Consider the following 23380-nt stretch of genomic DNA (forward strand, 5'->3'; position numbering starts at 1 on the left):
GTGTTGCTAGGTAAGTGGATAAATGTTAAGATATTACATCTTTTCACAACTGGTTCAACCAAGGGGTGTGAATTCACCATATTGGGGAGGCTCAACTTGAACTCGCTTCTCAGATTATCCGAATTGTCAAACTTACTGAATTGCCTTGTGTCACTTTTGCAAAAGTTATGTAGGTCATGTCACAAGAGGGTCAAATTTCCAAAGTCTTTTGAATAAACTCAATGGAAGGGATGCCATGACATTCTCATCATACTTTTTACAATTTATGGCGTTCAAACATGCGCAAAAAATTTGCAAGTTGCGAGAAAGTTGTGTGCAAGTTCTTTTAAACATCTTGCATAGAACTTGGACAAAACTTGCAGACTTAAGAAAGTTATGTGTGAACCTAGGCTTCCCCGCTTCAAGGACTCAGTTTGCCCTTGATGAGAAAGGGTAAATACATACAGCAGGGGGTTGTCGGATCTTGCACGGATCTTGCACATCGGTTTTGCAAATTTCTTGCACATGTTTGAACGCCATAATTGTATGAGAATGTGACATGACCTCACTTTTCCATACAAACTTTAAGTGACACAGGACAATTCCAGATAATTCCCTGTGAGTTCTGGGTGACTTTACATTTCATATTCCACATATTTCATATGTCTGCTTGAGCAAGATGTTCATCGTGTGATAGCTAATATTGTGATCCCAGTATATACATTAAACTCAACTAAGTCCCTCGCTGACTCTCGCACGCTTCGAGCGCAGCGAGGGACTTATGACTCCCAAGCACATTTTTGCCTGTGAGGGAAATGAAATTTGGCAGGGAAAAACTTCTCTCCTTGTGAAACGTTTTCCCCTATTTGTGAAATTTCTTGGTCCAAAGAATTTTTTTCTTCGCCTACCTGAGCCGCTTCGATCTATCAAAACAAATCCGAGGAAATCGAGGAACCCTTCCTCTATGGGCTCCTGAAGTTTCACGTTTGAGGGAAATTTCTGGGACTTTGTCTTGTTTAAGCCGTCATATGTAATTGCTACAAGTGGATACAGTCGGAAATTACACCAAAAGCTGGAACTTGAGGAGCCCTTAGAGGGAGGTTTCCTCGGTTTCCTCGGTTTTTTTTTCGATGGTTCAAAGGGCCTCATAGAGGCGAACATATTATTTCTTTGGCTCAAGGATTTTCACAAATAGATGAAAAAGATTTATAAGGACACCAATTTCCACCAGCCAAAAGGCAATCCCCTCACAGGCGAAAATGTGCTTGGGAGTCATAAGTCCCTCGCTGCGCTCGAAGCGTGCGAGACTCAGCGAGGGACTTAGTTGAGTTTATATATACATAAGACACCTCGGCGTACTGTATCCAACTACTTGAAGTAGTGTAAAAACGTGTATGATACTGCCATTACCAGTGGTGCGTCTCTCATCTCGAACCGTCTCACACATCTTGCCTTTTCGGTCCCCCAACTTATGCTGACCCGAGAACTTTTTTGAATTTCAAGGTACACAACTTAGCCGCTTAAGGCTTAAGAATATGTAACTGGTGGAATATGTAACTGCTACATATGTATGTCAGTCAGAGCCTTCCACGTTCCAAATTCCCCCTCAACTCAGCGTCGTCTTCAATCTACAAATCTTTTGCATCACCCACTCACAAAACCTATCGATTCAATCTAACCTGCTGTCGGTGTTGATTGGCCCACACGTTGTTGGCTTCTCGCTACGAACGTCAGGGCCATTTGTCCCGCTGCATGGTCAACATCATTCACAACTCGAACTACACTCGAAATTCACGGGCCATCTACAGCTTACTCATTCAAGTGATTCAATCCTCAACCTCTCCTCACTCTCGCGATGGTTAAGAATCATGGTCTTTCTGGGTTCAATGCGGATATGTTTGGCCACGGAAAAAAACGGTCCCGAAGAATCAAAAAATCCCCCTCACCTGACATGAACCGTGAAAAAGCGTTGAAGATCAGTCAATCTCTTGGTATATTGAGGGATTCAGAAAATCCTCCCCCGCCTCCCTCTCCCGAACAAGACGATAACGACGAAAACAACTGGCAAGATGTAGATGACGGCGGTGTTGGTGTTGATAGCCAAATCAGGCCGGACTCTCCAGGTGATCAGTATGCTCGCCATCAAAAGTCACTCCGACGTGCAGAAGCCCGAGCTAAGGTCCAGCAAAGGTGGAAGGCACTAGAAGCTCAACTCACTGCATCGTACCTTTACCTTCAACACTACACCCGCCATTGGACCTCCCAGCCCTCGTTTAACTCATATCTTTCTGATGAGATTCAATGTCAATGTCCCCCTGCAAAACTTCGACAACGACCCATTGATCTGATTGACCTTCTGAGTTGGTTTGATTTTTTCGTCATTTCACTTTCTTTTCATTGACTGATGTCTCGCGTCTTTAACTAGGCCACATCAGCAAACACCCGGTCACATTCTGTGAATGTGTACCTGATGTTGTCCGTTTACTTCATGTGGGTTATATATCCGGCTCGCCTCAACATCCTCGCACTGCTTTCTCTGTCCGACTTGTGCAATTCCACCACCACCTCTGGAACAACACAGTTGTATCAACTACGGGATTTATTGATGCGCTGATGGATTTTCTTGATGAACAATGCGCTTCAAGATTGAAACCTCAACAAGTCAGAGGGACTTCCACGAAGAACTTCAATCGTATTCTCAGACATCCTTTTACTCAGGCAATCGACATACATCGCCAAATTCTCTTGGGCGAGCAAACTCTGTATGAAGAAGGCCTCGAACTAACTCCACTTGATATCTCTGCCGCTCTATGTTGTCGGTGTTTCGGTCCAGCAGAGGCAGAAGTCAAGTTGTCACCCAATGAACCGGACTTTATCATTGCGATGGATGGAAACTTCCAACATCGGCATCAAACCCGCGCCAGTAAGGACTCGCCTCAAGAAGACCAATATCCCGACTCCTTCATTCAACCTAGTAAGCTTGAAAAAGAGGTTGTTGCTTGCCAACAAACTGATGCTCAAGCCCATAACATCAAGGTACGTATTCCTGCCTTTGTTTGATCTCCAGTTGTTGGTCTTTACTAACGCTGAGCTGAATTCTTTCAATTTCAGACCTCCTGTTCTGATTCCCACACCGCTGCAAATGATGTTCGTAATAGTTCATCATGGGATAGGTGTGATGACACAGGTTTGTTCGCGGCTGCTTGTCGTCATGATGCACCTCTCTACTTTGTCAATATCTATCAGAGTGGTGAAAAGTGAGCTTTCCTTATATGTGCATGTTGAGTAATGAAAGAAGCTCAGGACTGACACATCCTTCTCATATTTAGACTGTATTATCCTGTGGCAATACTCAAAAAGCTTCGAGAATTGTACCCTGACCATTTTATAGGCATACTCTATGACATCGGCTGTCACTTTATGTTGTATTATGATGTTTGATGATCTAGCCTGAGACTCAATAGGCCGCTCGATCGATCGAGCGTATAGATTTTGGTATCTGTTTGGTTTAACTGATTCAATCAGAGATGCTTACCTGTCCCTACCTACCTTTGCAACATCTTCTAGGTAGCCTTTGTTGTTGACACCATGGAAAATAGCAGTTTAGATGAATAAGTTTTTGATTTCATCGGTCGTTGTTCACCATTATGATTTGCTTTGTTCAAGTAAATCACATTGGGGTGCTGTAATAGTCCTCGATCATCTGTTCTTGAGTTCCCAACTTACAGATCATTACCTCTGACAACCTTGTTCCTCAGGTATCTTTGCCTCCGTTCTGATCTTACATTCTGATTATATTTCTGATGCTCTTTTCGGGCTTGCTTGTCTGATTCTGATTTGGTCCAATCTTGATTTTGTCCGATTATATTCTATGGTTTGGTCTGTTCTCTTCTATTGTTTCTTGTGCCAGTCCGATTTCCTTCACATAAATGTAGGCTTTATCTTTATCCATGATTGCTCACATAATCTCAACCTACCTATCTCTACAAAAAGGGATAGGTAAGTTGAGATGAGAAAGGGGTGTAGAAAAGACCACAAAATGTGCACAATTCCACAACTTGCTCAGTTTTTGCCTGATGCTGATGGGCAAATATCAAAAGTTGTTGATAGGAAAATTACAAGGATAGTTTGATAACATCATTTTTGTAAAATCCCAGTTTTTGATGCTCAGGTTGGGGTTTTGATGAGTTTCCCGGGTGGTGTGAAGGCCACAAAATGATCATAACTCACTCAGTTTGTGCCCAATCTTTATGGTCTGAAAATGAGAGTTGTTGGAAATATAATTATAAGGACAGTTTAATATTACCAGTTTTGTATATCATCACTTCTTGATGGTCAAATTGAGGATTTGGTGATATTCTGAGGGACCGTAAATGTCACAAAACGTCCATATCTCACTCAATTTTGGTGCAAACTTGACACTTCCATAATGAAAGTTGTTTGAAATTGAATTTCATTTTCCATTTAATAAGAACTTCCACTCAAAAAATGCCTTCTTCTCACCGCTTTGGCCATTTAAAGTTTTAACACATGTTTTTATATGAGTATATCTCAGCCAAAATTTGTCTGTTGATGTCAGGAGCAGTTCCATTGAATTCCTGAGTGTTTTTTAGGGGGGGTTTATTATTGAAGTTTTAGTCCAAAGTCACTTTGAAATTTCATCAAAATTTTGGCACAAGATTGCATATATCTGCACACTTTACACTTTGTGTTTACCTTGTTGGTAATAAGGACAACTTTTCTCACAACTTCCTCACACAGTGCCCGTGGGCAGCGACCTCGACGTCGAGGTCCCAACTTTCGTGTAGTTTCTCTCACAAGAACAAGTTGTTTGTTACACAAGTGTCTGAGAAACACAAACAAAGGAAGCATCTACTCAGAGCTGAACAATACCAGCCCAACCCTAGCTCAAAGTCGTTCAGCTCATGAGCAAAAACCACGACACCAAGACGAATAGAGTATCATCAGTACTTCATTACCGTCAAACACCTTTGTTTTTCTACGTATGCTATGTAACATGTACTCTGCTTCTGGTCGGTTTCCCTGAGGCTGAAGCTGTGTACTATGTACTACTAGTATTGTTACGTCGATTCAACATGTATCTTCACGAGCAGATACCCAAATAGTGCCTTTCGTGCCTGGTTTCATTCGGTGCTCCCCGAGGTACTCTTGAAGAGGGAAACCTGGGTCTTCCTAGAATGATATGAACAGGAATGGGGGACGTTTCACTGGTTCAACACAATCTCATACCATCAATTAACTCAAACTTAAGAAACCAATCATCAAATTTTAACATATTCGACTCAAATCCAATCAAAAGAAACTCATAATATGCACCATGAATCAAAGCTCGTCTACGGATTGCTGTTTCAAACCCACCTTTTCTTCTTATACCTGGTTTATTTCATTTATCGATTAATTTTGGATCTTATTTAGCTTCAAAACTTCAACGTGAGCTTTTCTTCTCAATCATTCAATCTGCTTATTTTTTCAAAATTTGGAGATATTGGTCTTTGCTTGGTGATTAGCTAAATAACCCAAAAGTATGTCACATCATAAATTATTATTGGGTCTATAGTTTATTTTCAATTGAAACCCGATTTGTGTATATCAAATTTATTCATTCTTATTAAACTCAATCACCACGCCATTTACATTGATATCTAAAGTGATCGCTTTCTCAAATGGAGTCTTTTTAAACGAGTTTTGACTGCGAAGATAGAGGGGATCCTTTGTCTTGACGAAAGGGGGGTCAGAGAGTGTGGGCTCATAGCAATACTTTTTCCGTATCAAAAGATGATACTTTTGGATGAAAATGATGTGTGTTTTCTTCTTTTGAATTCTTCTTTCTTTTGTGCTATAATACCGGAAACGATAAGAGTCAGTGTGTACGGTGAAGAAGCTCGTCGTCCAGTCTGTCATACTTTACCGCTACTGTTGGTGGTGATAGATTGAATCATACTTGTTAAAACATTTTATAAGTTTTGTACATTACTTTGTTTCCTGTTCGTATCCTATCATGTAGTAGATGGCTTGAGGATCCCATTTGAGAATGAAAATGGTAAATCAGAAGACGTGCAGAAGATCAGAATCATCAGTTCTTAAGCTATGCACCTTCTTGAGCTGGGCTGTAAGCTGATGGTAGGAATTCTCAATCGTCAAGAATCAGAGCTAATGTATGTAAAACAAGTAAATACTACTTCAATTGCAATTATACATGTATATTTCTCCGATCATCAATAGCTATACAAACTCATAGAATTAGTAGGCTTCTCAGATTTATAGGGCTCGACGTTTTGTGATTTCAAGCCTCAAAGATTCAGAAGATATCAAAAAGTGGAACAAAAACCAAAAAATAGACTGAAATACTTCCAAGTAGGGGACAAGGTCGAGCTTTAGAATTGGAGGGGACTACTTAAATGATTATGTTTGCGTATGTCCAAAGACAACATCCTGAGATATCAACACATCAACAAATCAGCTCTGAGCTCATGCGGACTAGGAATTGAAGTTGGTACTGACTAAGTTCCTCAGGCTGACAATCGAAACAGTCGCTTGAAGTATACCTAAGCTCCCTTCCTTGTTTTTCTTGAGTGCTATATGGCCAATGATATTTTGACTATCAATCACCTGTGGTTCCTCTGTTTGGTCATACACTATTGTGGCGTATAGCTTGGGATGGTTTTTATAAAAGTTCTTGGGTAAGTCTGTTGAGCTCAACGGGGCAAAGGGTGCTACTGAAACGAATGTTGTTGGGATGATAGCTGTACGAAAGTGAGAAATAACATATCCAAAACGATGCTCGCCACAGAGCTCATACTCAATCATACTGTTACCTTCATGAACGGTGTGAACGCTAAAAGTTTTTCCAAGAAGTCGAAGCCGCTTGATGGTTTGAGCTGAATTTGGAAGTCTCTGACTTGATGGAGTAGTGTCATTGTCGAGGTTTGTGAAGTGGCCGTACCTCCCATCTAGGTTACAATTCAAGTATTCCACCCAGCTCTTGTATGTACTCGCATCTAAAGGTTTCTCTACCGTCCACTTTTCATGGGGCGTCCCTGAAAGTCTTTCGATAACTTGAGCCTTGATTGATTGATTGGCTTGACTGAGAAAATTAGGTGCCCTGTCTATCACCGCCTGAAAAAAGCCTCGACGAATGAAAGATGTACACATCGTCTTGTCCAAATTGTCTGTCACGAAATAAGATTTCAGTGATATTCGCGCTAAGGTGTTGAATGTTATGGTACTTACTCAAGTGATAGTTCTTGGGCAGATTAATCAATACACCATTCATTCGTTCCCCTGCCCAACTTGCTGTGTAAGTAGGAGGGCCAAGAAGGCTTGCAATTCGTGGTATATGTTGTGCAATATGAAGATTGGTCTTCACACTGACATCCGGCCAGTGCAACTGTATGTGTGTGCGGTAGTTTTTCAAAGTAGATGCTAACTGAACCCCATCATCGTGGCTGAATTTTCGAGACGCAGTTATATTGGCGATCTCACAAGCCTCTATTATACTTTGACACATTGCTTGGTGATTTAGATTTTCGGAGTGATATTTATCAGGGATGGTAGAAAGAACCATGTATACGGTGTATATCGAGAACCATTCGGAAGCCTTAGGTGTTCCGGCACTCTTCATCCCTACGTTCTTTGGTGGGCGCGTCATCCATGTTGGAGTGACCACACGATCAATTGTTTCTTGTAAGTCAGCAAGGTCAGATAATGTAAATTTCAAGGGAGTTGCTATGTGATTGATACGCTGAGAGGGTGGTTCACATTCATTTGCTGCCATGTTATTTTGTAGCTTAGCACTTCTCTTGTAAGGAACTCGCTGATGCGGACCCCGAATGGTGGAGGCGGAATCTGATCCACTGTTGGGATTTGAATTTTCTTGGTTGACTCTTCGCTGACGGATGACCTTTTTCTTGACCGGGCCAGTGCTAGTGCCAGTGTTTGCTCTGGATGCCAGGCGCATAGACCTCCTGGGTTTTAACTGGGTCGGGACTGATTGATTTTCACCATCAGAGGCAATCTGGAGTTCAGAGTCGCTATACGTAGCAGGAATAGCTGTCCTGCTTCGTTTTATAACATCAAGCCTGTTTGTCGAGTTCCACGAAGACATGTTACGCTTTCTGAGAATTGGAATCCAGTCAGTATCCTGGCTATGAAGGCAGCGCTTATTAACTTACTGAGTTGATCCGCGTATATTTTCAGTGATGGTTGAATCAGAACCTACTGAGATGGATGCCTCGTAACCGCCATCTACTGAAGACTCTCTTTGAGTTGTCGATATGGAAGATCTCGATGTGGAAGCGGATAGCTCTGGATCAGCAAGAGCTGACAAGATTTGGTGACCGTCTCTGGAAATTGGATTGACCGGGGTATTTTCTGTGCATTCTTGACTATCAGAAGGGCCAGGAGAACATCGAGCTTTCAAAGCAGCAGACGCGTGCATTGCCTTCAATTTGTCTCCAGCCTCTATCATCCCAAGACAAGAAGTCGCGTGGTCTGACAGCATTCCTAAGAGGATACAATGCATTACGTCGACGGTGATAAAATCTATAGGCTGCCAATACGGTAGCTCGGAAAGAACAGTCCATCGCAGGCCGAAATTGCGAAAGATCTTGTTTTGCTGTCCGAGGGATGTCGCGTTCTGCCATTCATTCGAATGCTGCTGATGATTCAGCCTTTCAGGCCATTTTTCAATATCGAGTTTGGTGAGATCCGCTCTCAATAGTGCACAGTGTGCGCAGAACATCGTAGCTGAGTGCCCAGCTAAACCAGTCACCTTTCTCATAGCAGGAAGGTCAGCCATTATTGGCCAAATTGCCGCCCGTATTACACGGCCGTTTTGGTGCCTTTGAGTTGATGTAAAGAAGATTCCGCTCCATAATTATTGGAACTGAGATACCAAAGGCTTCAAGAGATGGTTGATTTGTTCCAACTTAGGTTCGTGTGGACCGGGAATTATTGCAAACAGGAAGGTATATTCCGCTTTGTATCGCATGTTGGGTGGTAGATTGAGGCAAATCAAAAGGAGGGTTCCACTGGAGATATGTCGTTTGGCTGATCGTCCGTGGGGGTTGAACCAGTCGCAGTAGAGTCCAAAAACCAGATTACCACTGGTCAATGTGTAGGGTTTGTCTTGATCTCCAAACGTCTTCCAGATTTCGCCATCCCATATATCGGTCATGGTTGAAGCATCAGAAGGCTGTGATCGTAGAAGAGGCGCATCAAGTGAGTCCTCAAAGCCAGGCAAGAACATCATCTTCGCCAACCATGTTTTGAGTGACTGGTAGTGAAAAAGACGGAGCGCCTTTGGTTTCGAGTCAGTTGTGTAAAGTCGTGTGTTACATTTGCTGCGAAGAACCTTTTTAAGTTCTTGTTTCAATTGAGTCGGGTCTTTCAGAAATCGCATTGCATCACAGTGCAGCTTGACGTTTGGCTGTTCTTCAGTGACTGCTGTCCCATGAATAGCAAAACATTCAGGGCAGCAGACCTCGGAAGCTAGATCGACGTCCAGATTAAGCATTTCGTATAACTTTGGAACGGTTGTTGGGATACCTTCCCAGTACCTATGGCCATTATGATTGTTCTCGATTGCGCACTGACGAGCCTGTAATTTAGCCATATGTAGTGCTGACCGGCTTGAACGCTCGCTTGCACCTCTTAATATACTGGACTGGGCGATTTGCAAAAGTGAGATCATTATGGAGGGACGAAGAAGATAGACCTCCTGCATTCGAAAAGCATCGGTACAGAATTTGCTCAAGTGTGAGATTTCGTGGTGACAGGGAGGTTCATCTTGCACATTATCAACCTCGAAAGTGCTTCCTCGACGGCCTCGGCGGTCACGAGAAGACAGGACAAGATCATCATGATAAAGATGATGATTCGTTAAGTTTGTTGAACGACGTATTTGCGGCGTTATATCGCCAGTGCTTAAGGACCTTCGGCGGGCCTGAAGACATTTCCAAATTCCAATCAATTCACAGCTTGATATTTGGTTGCTGATGCATTGAATGTGAATTTTGAGCTTACGTATGATGGTTTTCCTTGGATCCCAATCCTACCAGCGTTTGGTCCCGTACTACTGATACCACGTACATCAGTAGAGTGACCAAGTCTTCCGCGAGAACTAAGACTACTACTGTCGCTAAAATGACGGGGTGGTTGTTGACGAAGCCTGCGAACTTGTAAGTCGTGAATCCTTCCGTTGGTAAGGTTCCTTGCTTTTCCTGAATACGTTACACCTTCGTATTTAAATTTTTCGGCTGAGCACTTCAGCTCAGTACAAGTACACACCAGTAGGGAACCCAATGTGTACGATGAATCCATTAAGATGTTGATCGAATAGGTCTGTAAGCATATGTTGAGATAGTTGGGGAGTGCGTGGATCACGAAGAGTCAAGACAGATTAGTTGAATGAAATGAACAACATACAAATAGTCAAATGGTCTCCTAATGTGTGACAAAGGGAACTGATAAAACCGATGTCGGGCTGCTAGCTACATAGGCTCTGTACAGCTCTGTACTACCGGCTACATACTTTCCTCAATATTCTGTGGTCAAGTCATAGGTACAGATCCATTTAAGCTTCATAGTGTGTGATCTACAAAGGGCTGATTAAAGGTCTGTCAGAATTTAAAATACAATTTCATTTGGACATGTTTTGATCTTCCTCCTCAACAAAATGATTGGAGTGAGAACTTAGAAGTAATCAAAAATATATCACGAGTTTAGGATGAGGTTACAAGGGTGTCTTTTGGTGCTACATGTCTTGTCACAGTGCCCGTTGGATGCGACCTCGACGTCGAGGTCACGACGTTGTCTTCTACTCGACAATTTTCTTTTTTAAAGATGCATTTTAGGTCCTTGACTCTTCATTATCTATGAAGTATTTGCTCGAGTGGGGGTGAAGGTTTCTGGTCATGTCTTGATCATCCAGCAGAAAAAACGAAGTTGGTCGTCAACTTGCAAAGGTGGCAACTTTAACAAATGATGTTCATTGATGATACAACTCACATAGCATAGCGCAGGCTTCTAAGGAGATTGTAGGCAACTTGAAAAAAATATAAAGAATCAAATTTGTATTCACAAGGAAAAAGAAACACACTAAGCAAGAGTAGAAGACAAGATTGAAAATTTATATAAATCAAAATATATACAAAGAAAAAGTGACTGGGAAAGAGTGATAGCCTTGAGATTCAACGTAAGAGAGTGCGAGTGTAAAGATAGTATATGCACCTCTTTATGCAGTTCCGGACTATATGAGAATTAACCTCTTGCTAAGCACTCCAACGCCTTTGGTAACCGCTGACAGAAGGACACAATCGAAAATGAAGTGTTCCTTGCGCCACACCCTCAACATTCTCAATAATATCCTTCATAAACTCATCAATTTTCTCTTTGCAGTTGCATAAGACACAAGCGTTTGGATATGAACCTGTGTAGTTGAAGGCAAAAGGGATATCAGCTTTAGAAACTTAGAAAACATACATGGACCATGAATAAAGAAGTGTAACAGACCATTTGGCTGCTGAATGAAAACTTCGACTTGTGGAGGTTCGGGAGACGATCTTACAACATCAAATGCACCGTCTACCACGACATCAGGAAAGTCTATTTGTCGGAAATCATTTCACTATCAGATTCATCTTTGGAGATACTGTTCTCAAATTTATAAAGAAGTTCAACATACCATTTGGCTGCTCAAAGAAAACTTCCACTTGTGGAGGTCCAGGAGCCGATCTTACAGCATCAAATGCACTGTCTACCATCACATCAGGAGGGTCTATAATCATGGCGTGATCAGATAGGTTGTCGGAAAGCATATAACTATCAGATTCATCTTCGGAGATACTGTTCTCAGATTCGTCCTCGGAAGTCATATTGGTTGCAGATTCGTAGTCAGGGGTCATATTGTTCTCAAATTCGTCCTCAGAGATCATATCGGTTTCAGATTCATCATCAGAAGTCGTATTGTTATCAGACTCGCTGGCGGAATTATTGATTTGTGGACGTTTATGAATTGGTGCCACTGTGACTAAATAAAACATGCAAGGTCAGTGAGCGCATATTCACACACATATTAACATGCGATCAGGGGAAGAATCCTGACGTACCTTTAGGTTTCTCATCAAACTCTTCGACTGCCTGGCGCTCTAGCGAGGCGCTTCCAGGCTCAATTAGCCTCCCTGCTTCCAAGATAGGCTCAGGCGTGTTCGGATCAGCAAGCGTTGGAAAGTATTCGATTTGGTCATGGTGTGACTCGTTCGCCTGGTCTGCCATTGGCATGGCCTCAGATGCGATCACATAAGGCGGAGCCGAGAGGGACGGAGCAGGGTAAGGATCAGCTGGACTCATTGTATGGGTGAGCTTGTGACTGATCGTGATTGAGATGTTGCTTGAAAGCCCTTCAGAAGTTCCAAACATTGAAGTCGGATTCATAGTGGAAATAGTGGCTGTGTTAAGTTGGCTTGTGGTCGTGGCGCTATGCATGTCATCATATGACACCGAGCTCATAATTTCCGCGCTACTTGATATGCCAAAGGTATTGCAAATCGGGAAGTCGATGGTGAATTCATAAGCTGATTGAGTTGAGGAGGTATATTGTGATTGATGCCTGCGACCTCGACGAGCCTCCATTATCTTTTTTAGAAAAATACAGAGTCAGTTCAAGATATGACCACGATCTGAAGGCCACCAACGTACAAGCCCATTGTGTTGCCTTCGATATGCGTTTCTTGAGAGAGCGAAAGAGATTGGTGAAGGCCGTCATTCTTGAAATGATATGTCAGAACTAACTCAAAGCTAGAGAAAATGATGAAAAGCAATAGAAAATATCACAAAAAATTGGTAGGGTACAGGAGGGTAAAGGATGCAACACAGAGGAGAAAGGCTCTAGAAAAATACGTGAATCAATAAGAAATATGATGAAGAGAGTGATGAACGGCTTGTGCAAGAGTGGAGAAGAGAAGAGGGAGAAGGCAAATATATATGAAGAAAATCGACGACGTGATTTTTGACCCTCAGAGGGCTTTGTACTTAGCTTGTGCATCAAGAGCAGAAACGATCAAAGGGAGGTCTTACTGAATCTCGACCAGTGAGAGAAAAACAGATGGATGAAAGATACGGTGAAGATAACGGCCACGATTCTTAAAGGCAAACAGTCACTATTTCAAAAAAAGAAGAATCTTTCGGACAAGGTTCAGATTGTGAAAGGGTAATTACCAGTGATAATGGAAGAACTACGAGCACTAGGGATGGATTCTACAATGGAAGAAAGAAAGATTTGTAGATTCTCCAATCGATATGTAAAAAAAAGAAAAGAATATGCAAAAGATCGAACTGAAAATGTGAGGACTATGGGATATACATAGGGTCCAAAAACGGGAGCCGTACAAGGGGGAGACTATTTGGTACCATTGCTAATTTACAGCTCACATCTTTGTTTGGATTGCGCCTGAGTAAGCACCCGAGCACCGGCTGATGTCATCCGCCCGGCAGCCATGTTTCTCAGAGTTTTTTGAACGGTTCAAGAGTTCTATCTATGATGTTCTCTCAAAGCTATTGTAGTAGCTTGTACACACACTTGAATGCAAGTTTATGATCAAGATATCCTCGAGAGAAGTAAAAACAAATTAGAAAAAGGTGTTTTTCTTGAGGTTTATGACATATTGAAGTGTTATTTTACTTTCCTTCATGCCAAAGAGTATATGTATAGAACTCATTGACTTGACGACGTGAAGGTACATATAAGAGTCATTTTTTGTAAAAATCATTCATGTTTTACATTATTATAGTTGGTCATAAGACATCTCACAATTAGATTGTTTGGATCAAAAGTGCATGAGTTATCCCAATTAAAATTCAAAAAAGATCTAGTTTTCGAAAGAGCCTCTCAAAGATTTTGAAGAGATCTATATAACAATCATCACTGACCATAGTTTTTGAGATCTTTCAACTCCATGAACACTTCGGCTAGTCTGTCTTCACTTTTCTTTTCTTTATTGAAATGGCTAATTATTAATCTCTAATGCAGTTTCGGCCACATCTTTCCTCTGAGGCAAGTCACAGTATGCTCTACACATATCAAGCGAGTTGATGCATGGCTACTATACCGGATCACTTATTTTTAGTCGTAAACATGATTTCCAAATCCATTGAGGCACATTAGATTGTCTTGACCTTTGGTCTCAAAACCACACCGTACAGAGAGGCTCAACAGGGCGATTACAGACGTGATGAAAACAGAAACTTCAGATTGTATGAGTAAAATTTTGAGTAAAGAGATATCTGGTTGTGTACACAGCAGCGGCCAAACGGAAACTTCAAATTGTACGAGTTAAATTTTGAATAAAGCGATCTCTGGTTATATACACAGCAGCGACCAAGATGAGCAGAGAAAATTACATGTATTGATAAATTGCCGAGCTCAGTTCTTAAAATGCATGAGAACTTTCGTTATACGTTCAAAGTGAATATGCATTTCTTCCAACAGACCCTCCATAATTTGATGACAGCTGCATTTCGAAGCTGAATGTGAATGTACAAGACATCAATTGAGGATTTCCATTTGGTAGACCGAGTTTGAGGGGATACTTACAATCACGATCAGAGGTGTTCTCGTATGAGTCGCGCGATGAGGTGGGAGATGGCTGTCCATGATAGTCGGTAGGAGAAGTGGCTGATGTGGGAGCAATTGAAGGAGTCAGGAACTTGAGGGCCGGATCAATGGATTCCTCAACACCCCCAAAGACTGGCCTAGACAAAAGACCACGATTTGAGCCGCGCAATGAGGTGGGAGATGGCTGTCCAGGATAGTCGGTAGGAGAAGTGGCTGATGTGGGAGCAATTGAAGGAGTCAGGAACTTGAGGGCCGGATCAATGGATTCCTCAACACCCCCAAAGACTGGACTAGACAAAAGACCGCGATTATTGTCGGTAGGAGGAGTGGCTAATGTGGGAGCAATTGGAGGAGTCAGGATCTTGAGGGCCGGATCAATGGATTCCTCAACACCCCCGAAGACTGGACTGGTCAAAAGACTGTGGCTGTCCGTGGGTTGATTGATATCTGGGGTGTTGAGGATGCTTCTCTTTCGATTTCGATTGTAAGGGCTCTCTTTGACTAAAAGTAAACACGTCATTTGGGGAAAAAGTCACATATCTTGATGGAGGTTGCATACCTTGAGACCCAAACTCGAGAGCATCTAATACCGGTCTCCTTACACGATTGATGCCAGGTTTAGAATTGGATGGATGAATTGAGAAGATCTGGCTGCCGTTGTCTTCGATCCTGTGTTGCTTGGTTGGCCGGACTACAACAAAAAGGTTGGTTATTGAAGTGCAATCCACATATGTGGCACCAAACTCACGGTCAAAACCCTCAACAATAGAAAGAGATCTACGCCTTTTTAAAGTAGGACTACGAGCTTCATCTGTAGTCACGAATTCGAAAGTTGTTTGTTGTTTGGGAAGTGTGAGAAAAACAGAGACACACATTGAGATTCAAAAAGTGGAATGTCAGCGTTAGAGTACATACTATGCCGCTTAAGAGTTCGAAGTCTGTCAAGTTTGAATCACCTTCTTGAAACATATATATTCCAGCTGGTGGTGACTCCAACATAAGGAACCGGTGCTGTGAGAAGGTGTCCGTAGAGCTATGATCAGACATGACCTCAGACCAATCGGCGGTGTCCATGGTGGCTGATAATGTGTAAATCAACAATCGTAAATCAAAATTAAAGCAGTGAAACATCAAGAACTTACCATTGAGCTCATTTTTAAACTCGGACCACTTGACTGGGTCTGATAGACTGTCGCTTATTGACTGACTATCAGTATTTTGAAACCTAGTCTTTGCGTGTTTTGCTGGGAATTTATTGCTTGTGTCGGTGACTACAGAAAATAACGGAGGCATAAGAACTTCAACACTTCATTTGGAACACCTCAAATGAACAAACCTCCAGAGATGGCGGAGAGGCGTCTTTTGAGACTCGATGAGGTCAATTGGGAACTTGAAGCGGCAATACCTTTGATTAAAAGTCAATCAATTAGTATTCTTTTTGAATGATAATCACATCAGATCTTACAATTGTGAGATGGCTGGGTCATTCTTGTCACTCCCTCATTTAAAATTGAGCCACTACTAGTGTCAAAATTAACATCAGCGAGTGACATCTTTGGAATACAGCTAGGTCGACCAGAGCGATGCGGAATTCGAGAATATACACGGCGCCCATGGTAACTGCCTACGATTTTTGACATGTTAATCAAATAGATAGTTGTTGGACTGTGATTAAATGACAATAAATTGAGAGCTAAAACAAGCAAGAACGAGTTCGCCGGGCTTTGAACGTTGGATATATCCTACTTGTGGAACATGGAGAAAGTTGTTAGGAAGCGTGTAGATGCGATGTTTAAATACAAAAGAATCACACATACCAAGCTCTCTGCCTTGCGATGGTGGTTCAGCAAGAATGTCATGTTGTTTGCGAGGAAGTCGACCGAGATTCGCAGAACAAAGGTCATCATTTGCCCTTCTTGAGTGAACCAGGGACTTGCGGAGTTGTGATTTGCCAATGGGAAAAGGGCCTGCATGCTGATCTCCCACAAGAATGGGCATCAGAATAAAGTCAAGACTGGACAAGAGAAAAGAAGAGAAGGTTGTAAGGGTGAATGACCGTTATTGTAGGTTAGTGTTAGAGGAGTTGAGCGTCTTTGCCACGGTTAGAGTGTGTCTGTGCAGCCCATGTTGAATACAGTGTAGATATGTAGAGAGCAACGGTTTATTCAAAGGGGACTGATGCTAGAATTGTAAGTATCATGCAGGGCTTATGGAAATGATGGACGAATTCAACCTCCACTCATCTGTAGTGGGATTTGAGAGGATTTGAGACGTTTAGAATGTAGAGCTTGTGTTTATGCTGAAGACGTGTTCGAGGATGCTTTGGGGCTGGGCTGAGATCGGGGTTGTGGTAAATACTTTGGCTTGACACCGAAGGACCGGCTATTTCACGGCCCCGCGGGGTGTACGGGGGGCTTTTCGGGTCTTGGCAGTTGTGTCACATCAAATTTGATGTGATCCCCGAGTATAGTTTAAATATGAGATATAAGGGTACATATTTAAATTGATTATATAACGGTATTGGGCTCAATTATTAATTTTGAATGAGAGTGATGTATGTATATGGTATATGAGATATAAGGGTACACTTTTAAATTGATGTAAAGGTATTGAGCTCACTCTCAATTCATGTTCTCAAGTACCCTTATACGTATATTATTTCATTAATTTAATATACACCACTCAAATTCATCACACTTACTACCCTTATATATATATTTAAAGTAATCCCATTTCAAAACATAAAATTCACCATACCCTTATACTCATTTCATTAATTTGTTATACACCACTCAAATTCACCATACCCCTCATTTCATTAATTTGATATACACCACTCAAATTCACCATACCCTTATACGTATATTATTTCATTAATTTAATATACACCACTCAAATTCATCACACTTACTACCCTTATATATATATTTAAAGTTATCCCATTTCAAAACATAAAATTCACCATACCCTTATACTCATTTCATTAATTTGATATACACCACTCAAATTCACCATACCCTTATACGTATATTATTTCATTAATTTAATATACACCACTCAAATTCATCACACTTACTACCCTTATATATATATTTAAAGTTATCCCATTTCAAAACATAAAATTCATCATCCCTTATATTCATTTTCATTTTACACAACTCCACTACTCACCTCTGAACGATGAAACTCAAAATTCATCCTACCAAAGGTATTTTGGGCTAAATCCAGTATTCTGCCCTTATCAATTGATTAATTTTCGAAACACAAAATTCATCATCCCTCTCATCAAAATCAATTCTACACAACTCCACTACTCACCTCTGAATGCATCACATTACCCTTACACACACTCTAGTCTCTACCCTCTGAATTTCAAAACTCAGGTCATACCAGTAAAGGTATTACTAAATTCAGTACTCAAGATTCATTCCCGTACCCTTATTAATTATTCCCGTACCATTATTAATTTAATAGATGCGCTCCACCACTGAAAATTCATTTCACTGCCCTTACATGTATATTCAGAATCCATTCCATCACCCTTATATTGATTCAATACACACATACATACACTTCACCACTCAATTCTAGATTTTGAAATTTCATACACACACTCAGCCACTCACCTCTGAATCAAAAACTCAAAGTTCATTCCAGCTAAATCCAGTACTCCAAATTCACTTACCCTTATATTAATTTAATACATACCCCGAACAATAAAAATCATATCCATCGTGCTTATAATTACATTCAAAATTCATCCCATAACCCTCATTTTGATCCAATACACACATACATACACTTCACCACTCAAGTCTGGATTTCAAAACTCAAATATCCTTATATTAATTTAATTACATGCACTCCACCACTCAAAATTCATCCCAATACATACGCTTCACCACTCAAGTCTAGATTTCAAAACTCAAATACTCATTGCAGTACATACATACTCTTTATGTTTTTCATACACACACCACTCACCTCTGAACTTCGAAACTCAAAGTTCATCCCCGCTAAATCCAGTCCTCGAAATTCACTTACCTTTATATTAATTCAATACAGAACTCCACCAAAATTCATTTCGAGTGGCCTTGTATACATATTCAAAATTCATCCCATTACCTTCATATCAATCAACTATGTATGTACACACATACATACAACTTCACCACCCAAATCTGGTTTTTGAAACTCAAAATTCATTTTAGTACCCGGTATATCGATTATACACACACTCTACCACTCACCTCTGACTGCCAAACCCAAAGTTAATTCCACCAATCAAATATAAATTTTGAAACCCAAAGTCTATTCCAGCAAACGTATTGGGGCAAATTCAGATGTACATACACTCACAGTTTATCCCAGTACCCTATCACCGTAGGAATGGACAGTGCAGTCTTGACCAGCCTTGACCGGGTGCTCAAATTAAACATCCTTCCGCCTTACCTTAACTTTTTCTTCCTATCTAACCTCTTCTTTTTACATTCCCATTCATATAGATAATAGTTGGTCATTCCAAACGTGAGCCGTCCGTGCCCCCTCAAGCCACTAAGCTTTTTGAATTCTTATGAGACATCCTCAACAGACATCAACTCACATATTTCTCACTCAGGCACCTCAACAACGCTCAAAATAGTGGCAATACTCCAATCTCAAGCATGGATCCAGGATTACTACCTTAAACCAATCAACGCACAATTTGCAATCACGCCAGCTTGTTACCACTTTCCATCAACAATATCTCATTCAAATTTATAACTGTATTCAACCGTAACAACTCTGATCAATTTTGTCCCCCCCTTTTACTCTCGTAGATTTCTTGCGAAGAACCAAACACAAGAACTGTATTCAACCGTACCTAATAGTCGTGATTGCTAGAAGGCTTTTTTGCTTTTTCCTTCATGTGCGTTTTCCTTCAAAAGTGTTGTCCAAGTAAGACATAAAAAGGGAACGTATTCTCTTTTGAACATCCACATAGGGCTGACCTTATCGATCTTCTGTGTAGACTTTTCCCGCCGCCGATCAACAAAGACAACCGTTTCTTTCCAATCCCCTCAAACTATTCCGCCAGTGATCAGTTCAAGTTCAACCAACGTCCATCAAGCAAAACAACCATATGTCATTTTCCTTTCTCTCAGAGTGTCCAACTCGCGACTCTTGCTCCCGTTCATCAACAATCACATCTGTTCTTCCAAGTTTCTTTATGCCTTTAAGAAACTGCCAAAAACCTCCGCGGATTTAATGTAGCATGTTTGAAAAATCTAAGATGCAAACCGAAGATGTAAACAATTGTCAGAAGGTCAAGCTTTACGAGTCTTCCATATTTAAGACCTTCGAAGTGACTCGGAAAACTCAAAACTGCTTGCTCCACATCACCCAGCCTTGACCATAATTCACTCAAAATCACAATCAAATTGACTCATCTAGCTCTTTGAGGTGCATCGTGCTGTATAACGTATGTAGTCCAGTGTTTTAAGGTGTAAGCTGTGTCTTTGACGATTTTTCAACTGACCTTGACTCATTCTCGTTCCCCATGTTAGTTCAAACAGATCATGTCTATCAAAATTTATGGAAACCTCACCGTTACCGGAAACCTTTCCGTCTCTGCCGTCTCTTCTTGTTCAAGCGGTAATTCCAGTCACAGCGCCCCGGTGACAGCTATCGATTCTAATGACCCTCAACCAGCAGAGAACATATTGGTAGAAAATCCACCTGGGCAGGACCGTTCAACACCGGTAGCTCAACCATCAAGAGATGATCCTGGCACCCCGCGTCGCGCATCACCCAGAAACCATCCTGATTCTCCCCGTCGTCGATCACCCCGAAACCATCCTGGTACCCCACGCCGTCGATCATCTAGAATCGCCAGAATTGCCGAGTTCAGGTACCGACCAATGCGCTTACAAAGACGTCCACTTCCCGCTGCTTATGAGAATCACGACGTCTGGACCAAAATACGGACCTTACCAGTCAACCTTCTCCCATACCTCTCGCCTGGATGGCTGCCACATTGGACCACTCGAGATCTTCTTCGACAGATCATCTGGCACTTTGAACCAAGGCAGCGCATCCCCTGCCGCACTCTCAAAGCAGAAATTATTGACCTCTTTGAATATCTTGTTGTCAATCAGTACGGTGCATACTATGGAATATAAGAGGTTCAAAATTTGTTCATATTCTTCTGATCTCCCAGTCACTTACAATTTCCTTGTCATTATAGATTATAAAGATTCTATTTCCATCTTTTCAATTTCATTGTTTCTCTCTTTCTGTGTGTGGTGTCTACACATCAGAAACAAACAAAGGTCACCCCACCTTTGATTATACTTGTATATAATTTGGCCCGAGCAGTTATTTTCATTTCTTGTTTCTTTCATCTACGTTCTCTAAGAATTATAAAACGTGTCTGCACTGAAGCCCAAGAACAACTTGATTACGCATGTACATATTTTGCACTCAGTTAGTTTCTTGTTTTTTTTTCTTTCTGGTTTTTTGGAGTCTGTGTCCTCTACCAATTATAAACAATGTCGCTTTGTCTCAAAACTGCTGAAAGCCCCAGAACCACTTTCGCCTCCCCTAAGAAATCCTCAACACCATTGGTGTTTTATGTTACATTATAAGATTGAACATGAAAATTCATTTAAATCAGTGAATCATGAGGTAGAAAAAACTGTCTTATCCTCAGTCTTGGCAGCCCGCCAGATGAGCCTTGTACGGGTGAATCTACACATAAGTACATCACAGCTAGCTTAACACAAGCCTCACCAAACAGTTATATCCCTCGAAACTTGCGGAGGTCATCCTACAGAGGTTGCTTCTGTTTAAATTCTTCACTACGTCCGTCTCCCCTTGTAGAGTTGCCCCCACATAACAATCCTTCACAGCTATTTGCCAGCTTGTTGCATCCTTCATCCGAGAACACATCTGATCATGACTGTCAGTATTTACAGAAACTCAGTCTCACTATTGGAAATACTCAATTGATGTGTGTATCCTGTACGTTCACATCCAGCTAGACAAGGCATCACAGCTCCCTCATGCTTTGGTTAATTTTGATATCCTGGCGGCAACTCTGGACACAGGAGCTCGGCTGGCTTTTTCAAAAACACGTTCCCCGGATTACATGTACCATTTGGGTTTTGAGCCAGTAAGTGCCGCTGTCTTTCTTGGGTTTCAACAGTCAAATAAGTCGCTCAGAGTTGTAACCCCCTTTTGTTTGTCTCCTTTTTCAATATTACAGACCAAGATCTTACGGTTATTTTCTTCAAATACAACAAGGGGATATAAAAGGGGAAGACATTGCTTCCATATCAAGCCAACGACATATAACTATATATATTAAGGCTAGGTCAAATGGGGCATGTCGTCTTTTCCTCTTAACAGCCAAGGTAATTGTGACTCTACCCCTCACGCAACGCAAACTCAATCAGAAATATCCAACTTGTCGCTCCAGTTGAATCACCTCAGACGGTTTCTTGCACACTCAACCTCATGTCCAATCAACGAACTGATCTCTTAGATCCCTTTTCCCAAGAAGGTGAGTAATCTTGATCAGTTGACCAATACATGTGTTTGTACCAGAAATTCAATCTCTGTGTTAATATCTATCACGGTCTAGATCTCCACGATCGTGATCAAATTCTTCCTGATCTGGATGAACTGGACAACTATTACTCCAGCGAGCTGGAAAACCAGTACAATTCTAGTGACGATTTGATGGATATGGAGCCACCATCACCTAATTCACAAATGGATCTGTCCGACGATGAAGACTGTAATTCATCACCTAATTCACAAATGGATCTGTCCGACGATGAAGACTGTACACCATCACCTAATTCACAAATGGATCTGTCCGACGATGAAGACTGTAATTCATCACCTAATTCACAAATGGATCTGTCCGACGATGAAGACTGTACACCATCACCTAATTCACAAATGGATCTGTCCGACGATGAAGACTGTAATTCATCACCTAATTCACAAATGGATCTATCCGACGGTGAAGACTGTACACCATCACCTAATTCTCAAATGGAACTATCTGACAATGGAGACCGTATGTTTGCACCACAATGGATATTTGACTCAGACTGATTGGTGTTTCTTCTCATCTTACCTTCTCTCTGAGCCCTCCAGGTATGATCTCCTCACCATCATCTGCTAAAATTCTGAGTTGTAATCCAAAGACTTCAGCTAGTCACAAAGATGATCCAAGTAAGCCCTCTGATTAGCTTACAAATACATCTCAGGGATGTTGAGATTGATGATTTGGCTTCAGCTCCAACAGACAGCACCTTTTCACCATCAGACCATGTCAGATGCAATAGGGCAGTGGCACCCTCCCTGTCGTACTCAGATAGGGTTCTCCGCGAGACAGTTCAGGATCCAACGCATGTGAGTCCCGATTTCATAGTTGATCAACATGTCATGTGTAGAGTGAATCATCGAAGCTGTTTGGTAGACACCTGTCTTAAGACATCGCACCGCCACAGATGGTCGTCCTATCGCTACCAAAAAGAAGCTTCAAAGTAGGCAGTCACAACTTGGTCAGTGGGTCTTCCTCCAACCGTCTGGATGATAAGATGACTGACACTATCCCCTCCCCTGCCTCATATATTAGATATGATTTCTGAGGAGGGTGAAGGAGATGTTGGAGATTCTAACAACGCCATCCTGAAATGTGGGTAATTCTACTTGATCTTACAGATTGAGTGATGTGTTTACATCAGAATGATTTTTAATTTCTAAACAGCTCCT

At 41.5% G+C, this 23380-nt stretch overlaps 5 protein-coding genes across 5 annotated transcripts; 3 read left to right on the forward strand and 2 right to left on the reverse strand.

Moving 5' to 3' along the window:
- Positions 1 to 1632: 1632 nt before the first annotated feature.
- On the forward strand, positions 1633 to 3929 carry MELLADRAFT_79775 (uncharacterized protein; the record flags this gene model as incomplete). Its single annotated transcript, XM_007418620.1, has 3 exons — positions 1633 to 2282; positions 2405 to 3015; positions 3371 to 3929. The coding sequence occupies 3 exons, from the start codon at positions 1835 to 1837 to the stop codon at positions 3431 to 3433; spliced, it is 1122 nt and encodes a 373-aa protein (XP_007418682.1).
- Positions 3930 to 11270: 7341 nt separating this feature from the next.
- MELLADRAFT_96213 (uncharacterized protein) lies at positions 11271 to 12432 on the reverse strand (the record flags this gene model as incomplete). Its single annotated transcript, XM_007418629.1, has 4 exons — positions 11271 to 11428; positions 11512 to 11604; positions 11684 to 12028; positions 12108 to 12432. The coding sequence occupies 4 exons, from the start codon at positions 12430 to 12432 to the stop codon at positions 11271 to 11273; spliced, it is 921 nt and encodes a 306-aa protein (XP_007418691.1).
- Positions 12433 to 14456: 2024 nt separating this feature from the next.
- On the reverse strand, positions 14457 to 16584 carry MELLADRAFT_96214 (uncharacterized protein; the record flags this gene model as incomplete). Its single annotated transcript, XM_007418628.1, has 7 exons — positions 14457 to 15112; positions 15171 to 15302; positions 15360 to 15369; positions 15527 to 15690; positions 15754 to 15882; positions 16077 to 16353; positions 16429 to 16584. 7 exons carry the CDS (start codon positions 16582 to 16584, stop codon positions 14457 to 14459), a joined length of 1524 nt encoding a protein of 507 aa, XP_007418690.1.
- Positions 16585 to 20169: 3585 nt separating this feature from the next.
- Positions 20170 to 20772, forward strand: MELLADRAFT_113889 (uncharacterized protein; the record flags this gene model as incomplete). The annotated part of the gene is made up of 1 exon (XM_007418621.1): positions 20170 to 20772. The coding sequence occupies one exon, from the start codon at positions 20170 to 20172 to the stop codon at positions 20770 to 20772; it is 603 nt and encodes a 200-aa protein (XP_007418683.1).
- A 1594-nt stretch (positions 20773 to 22366) lies between these two features.
- Positions 22367 to 22717, forward strand: MELLADRAFT_41062 (uncharacterized protein; the record flags this gene model as incomplete). Its single annotated transcript, XM_007418622.1, has 1 exon — positions 22367 to 22717. One exon carries the CDS (start codon positions 22367 to 22369, stop codon positions 22715 to 22717), a length of 351 nt encoding a protein of 116 aa, XP_007418684.1.
- Positions 22718 to 23380: the final 663 nt, after the last annotated feature.

This window comes from Melampsora larici-populina (assembly GCF_000204055.1).
Source record: "Melampsora larici-populina 98AG31 unplaced genomic scaffold MELLAscaffold_98, whole genome shotgun sequence".
NCBI classification, from domain to species: Eukaryota; Fungi; Basidiomycota; class Pucciniomycetes; order Pucciniales; family Melampsoraceae; genus Melampsora; species Melampsora laricis-populina.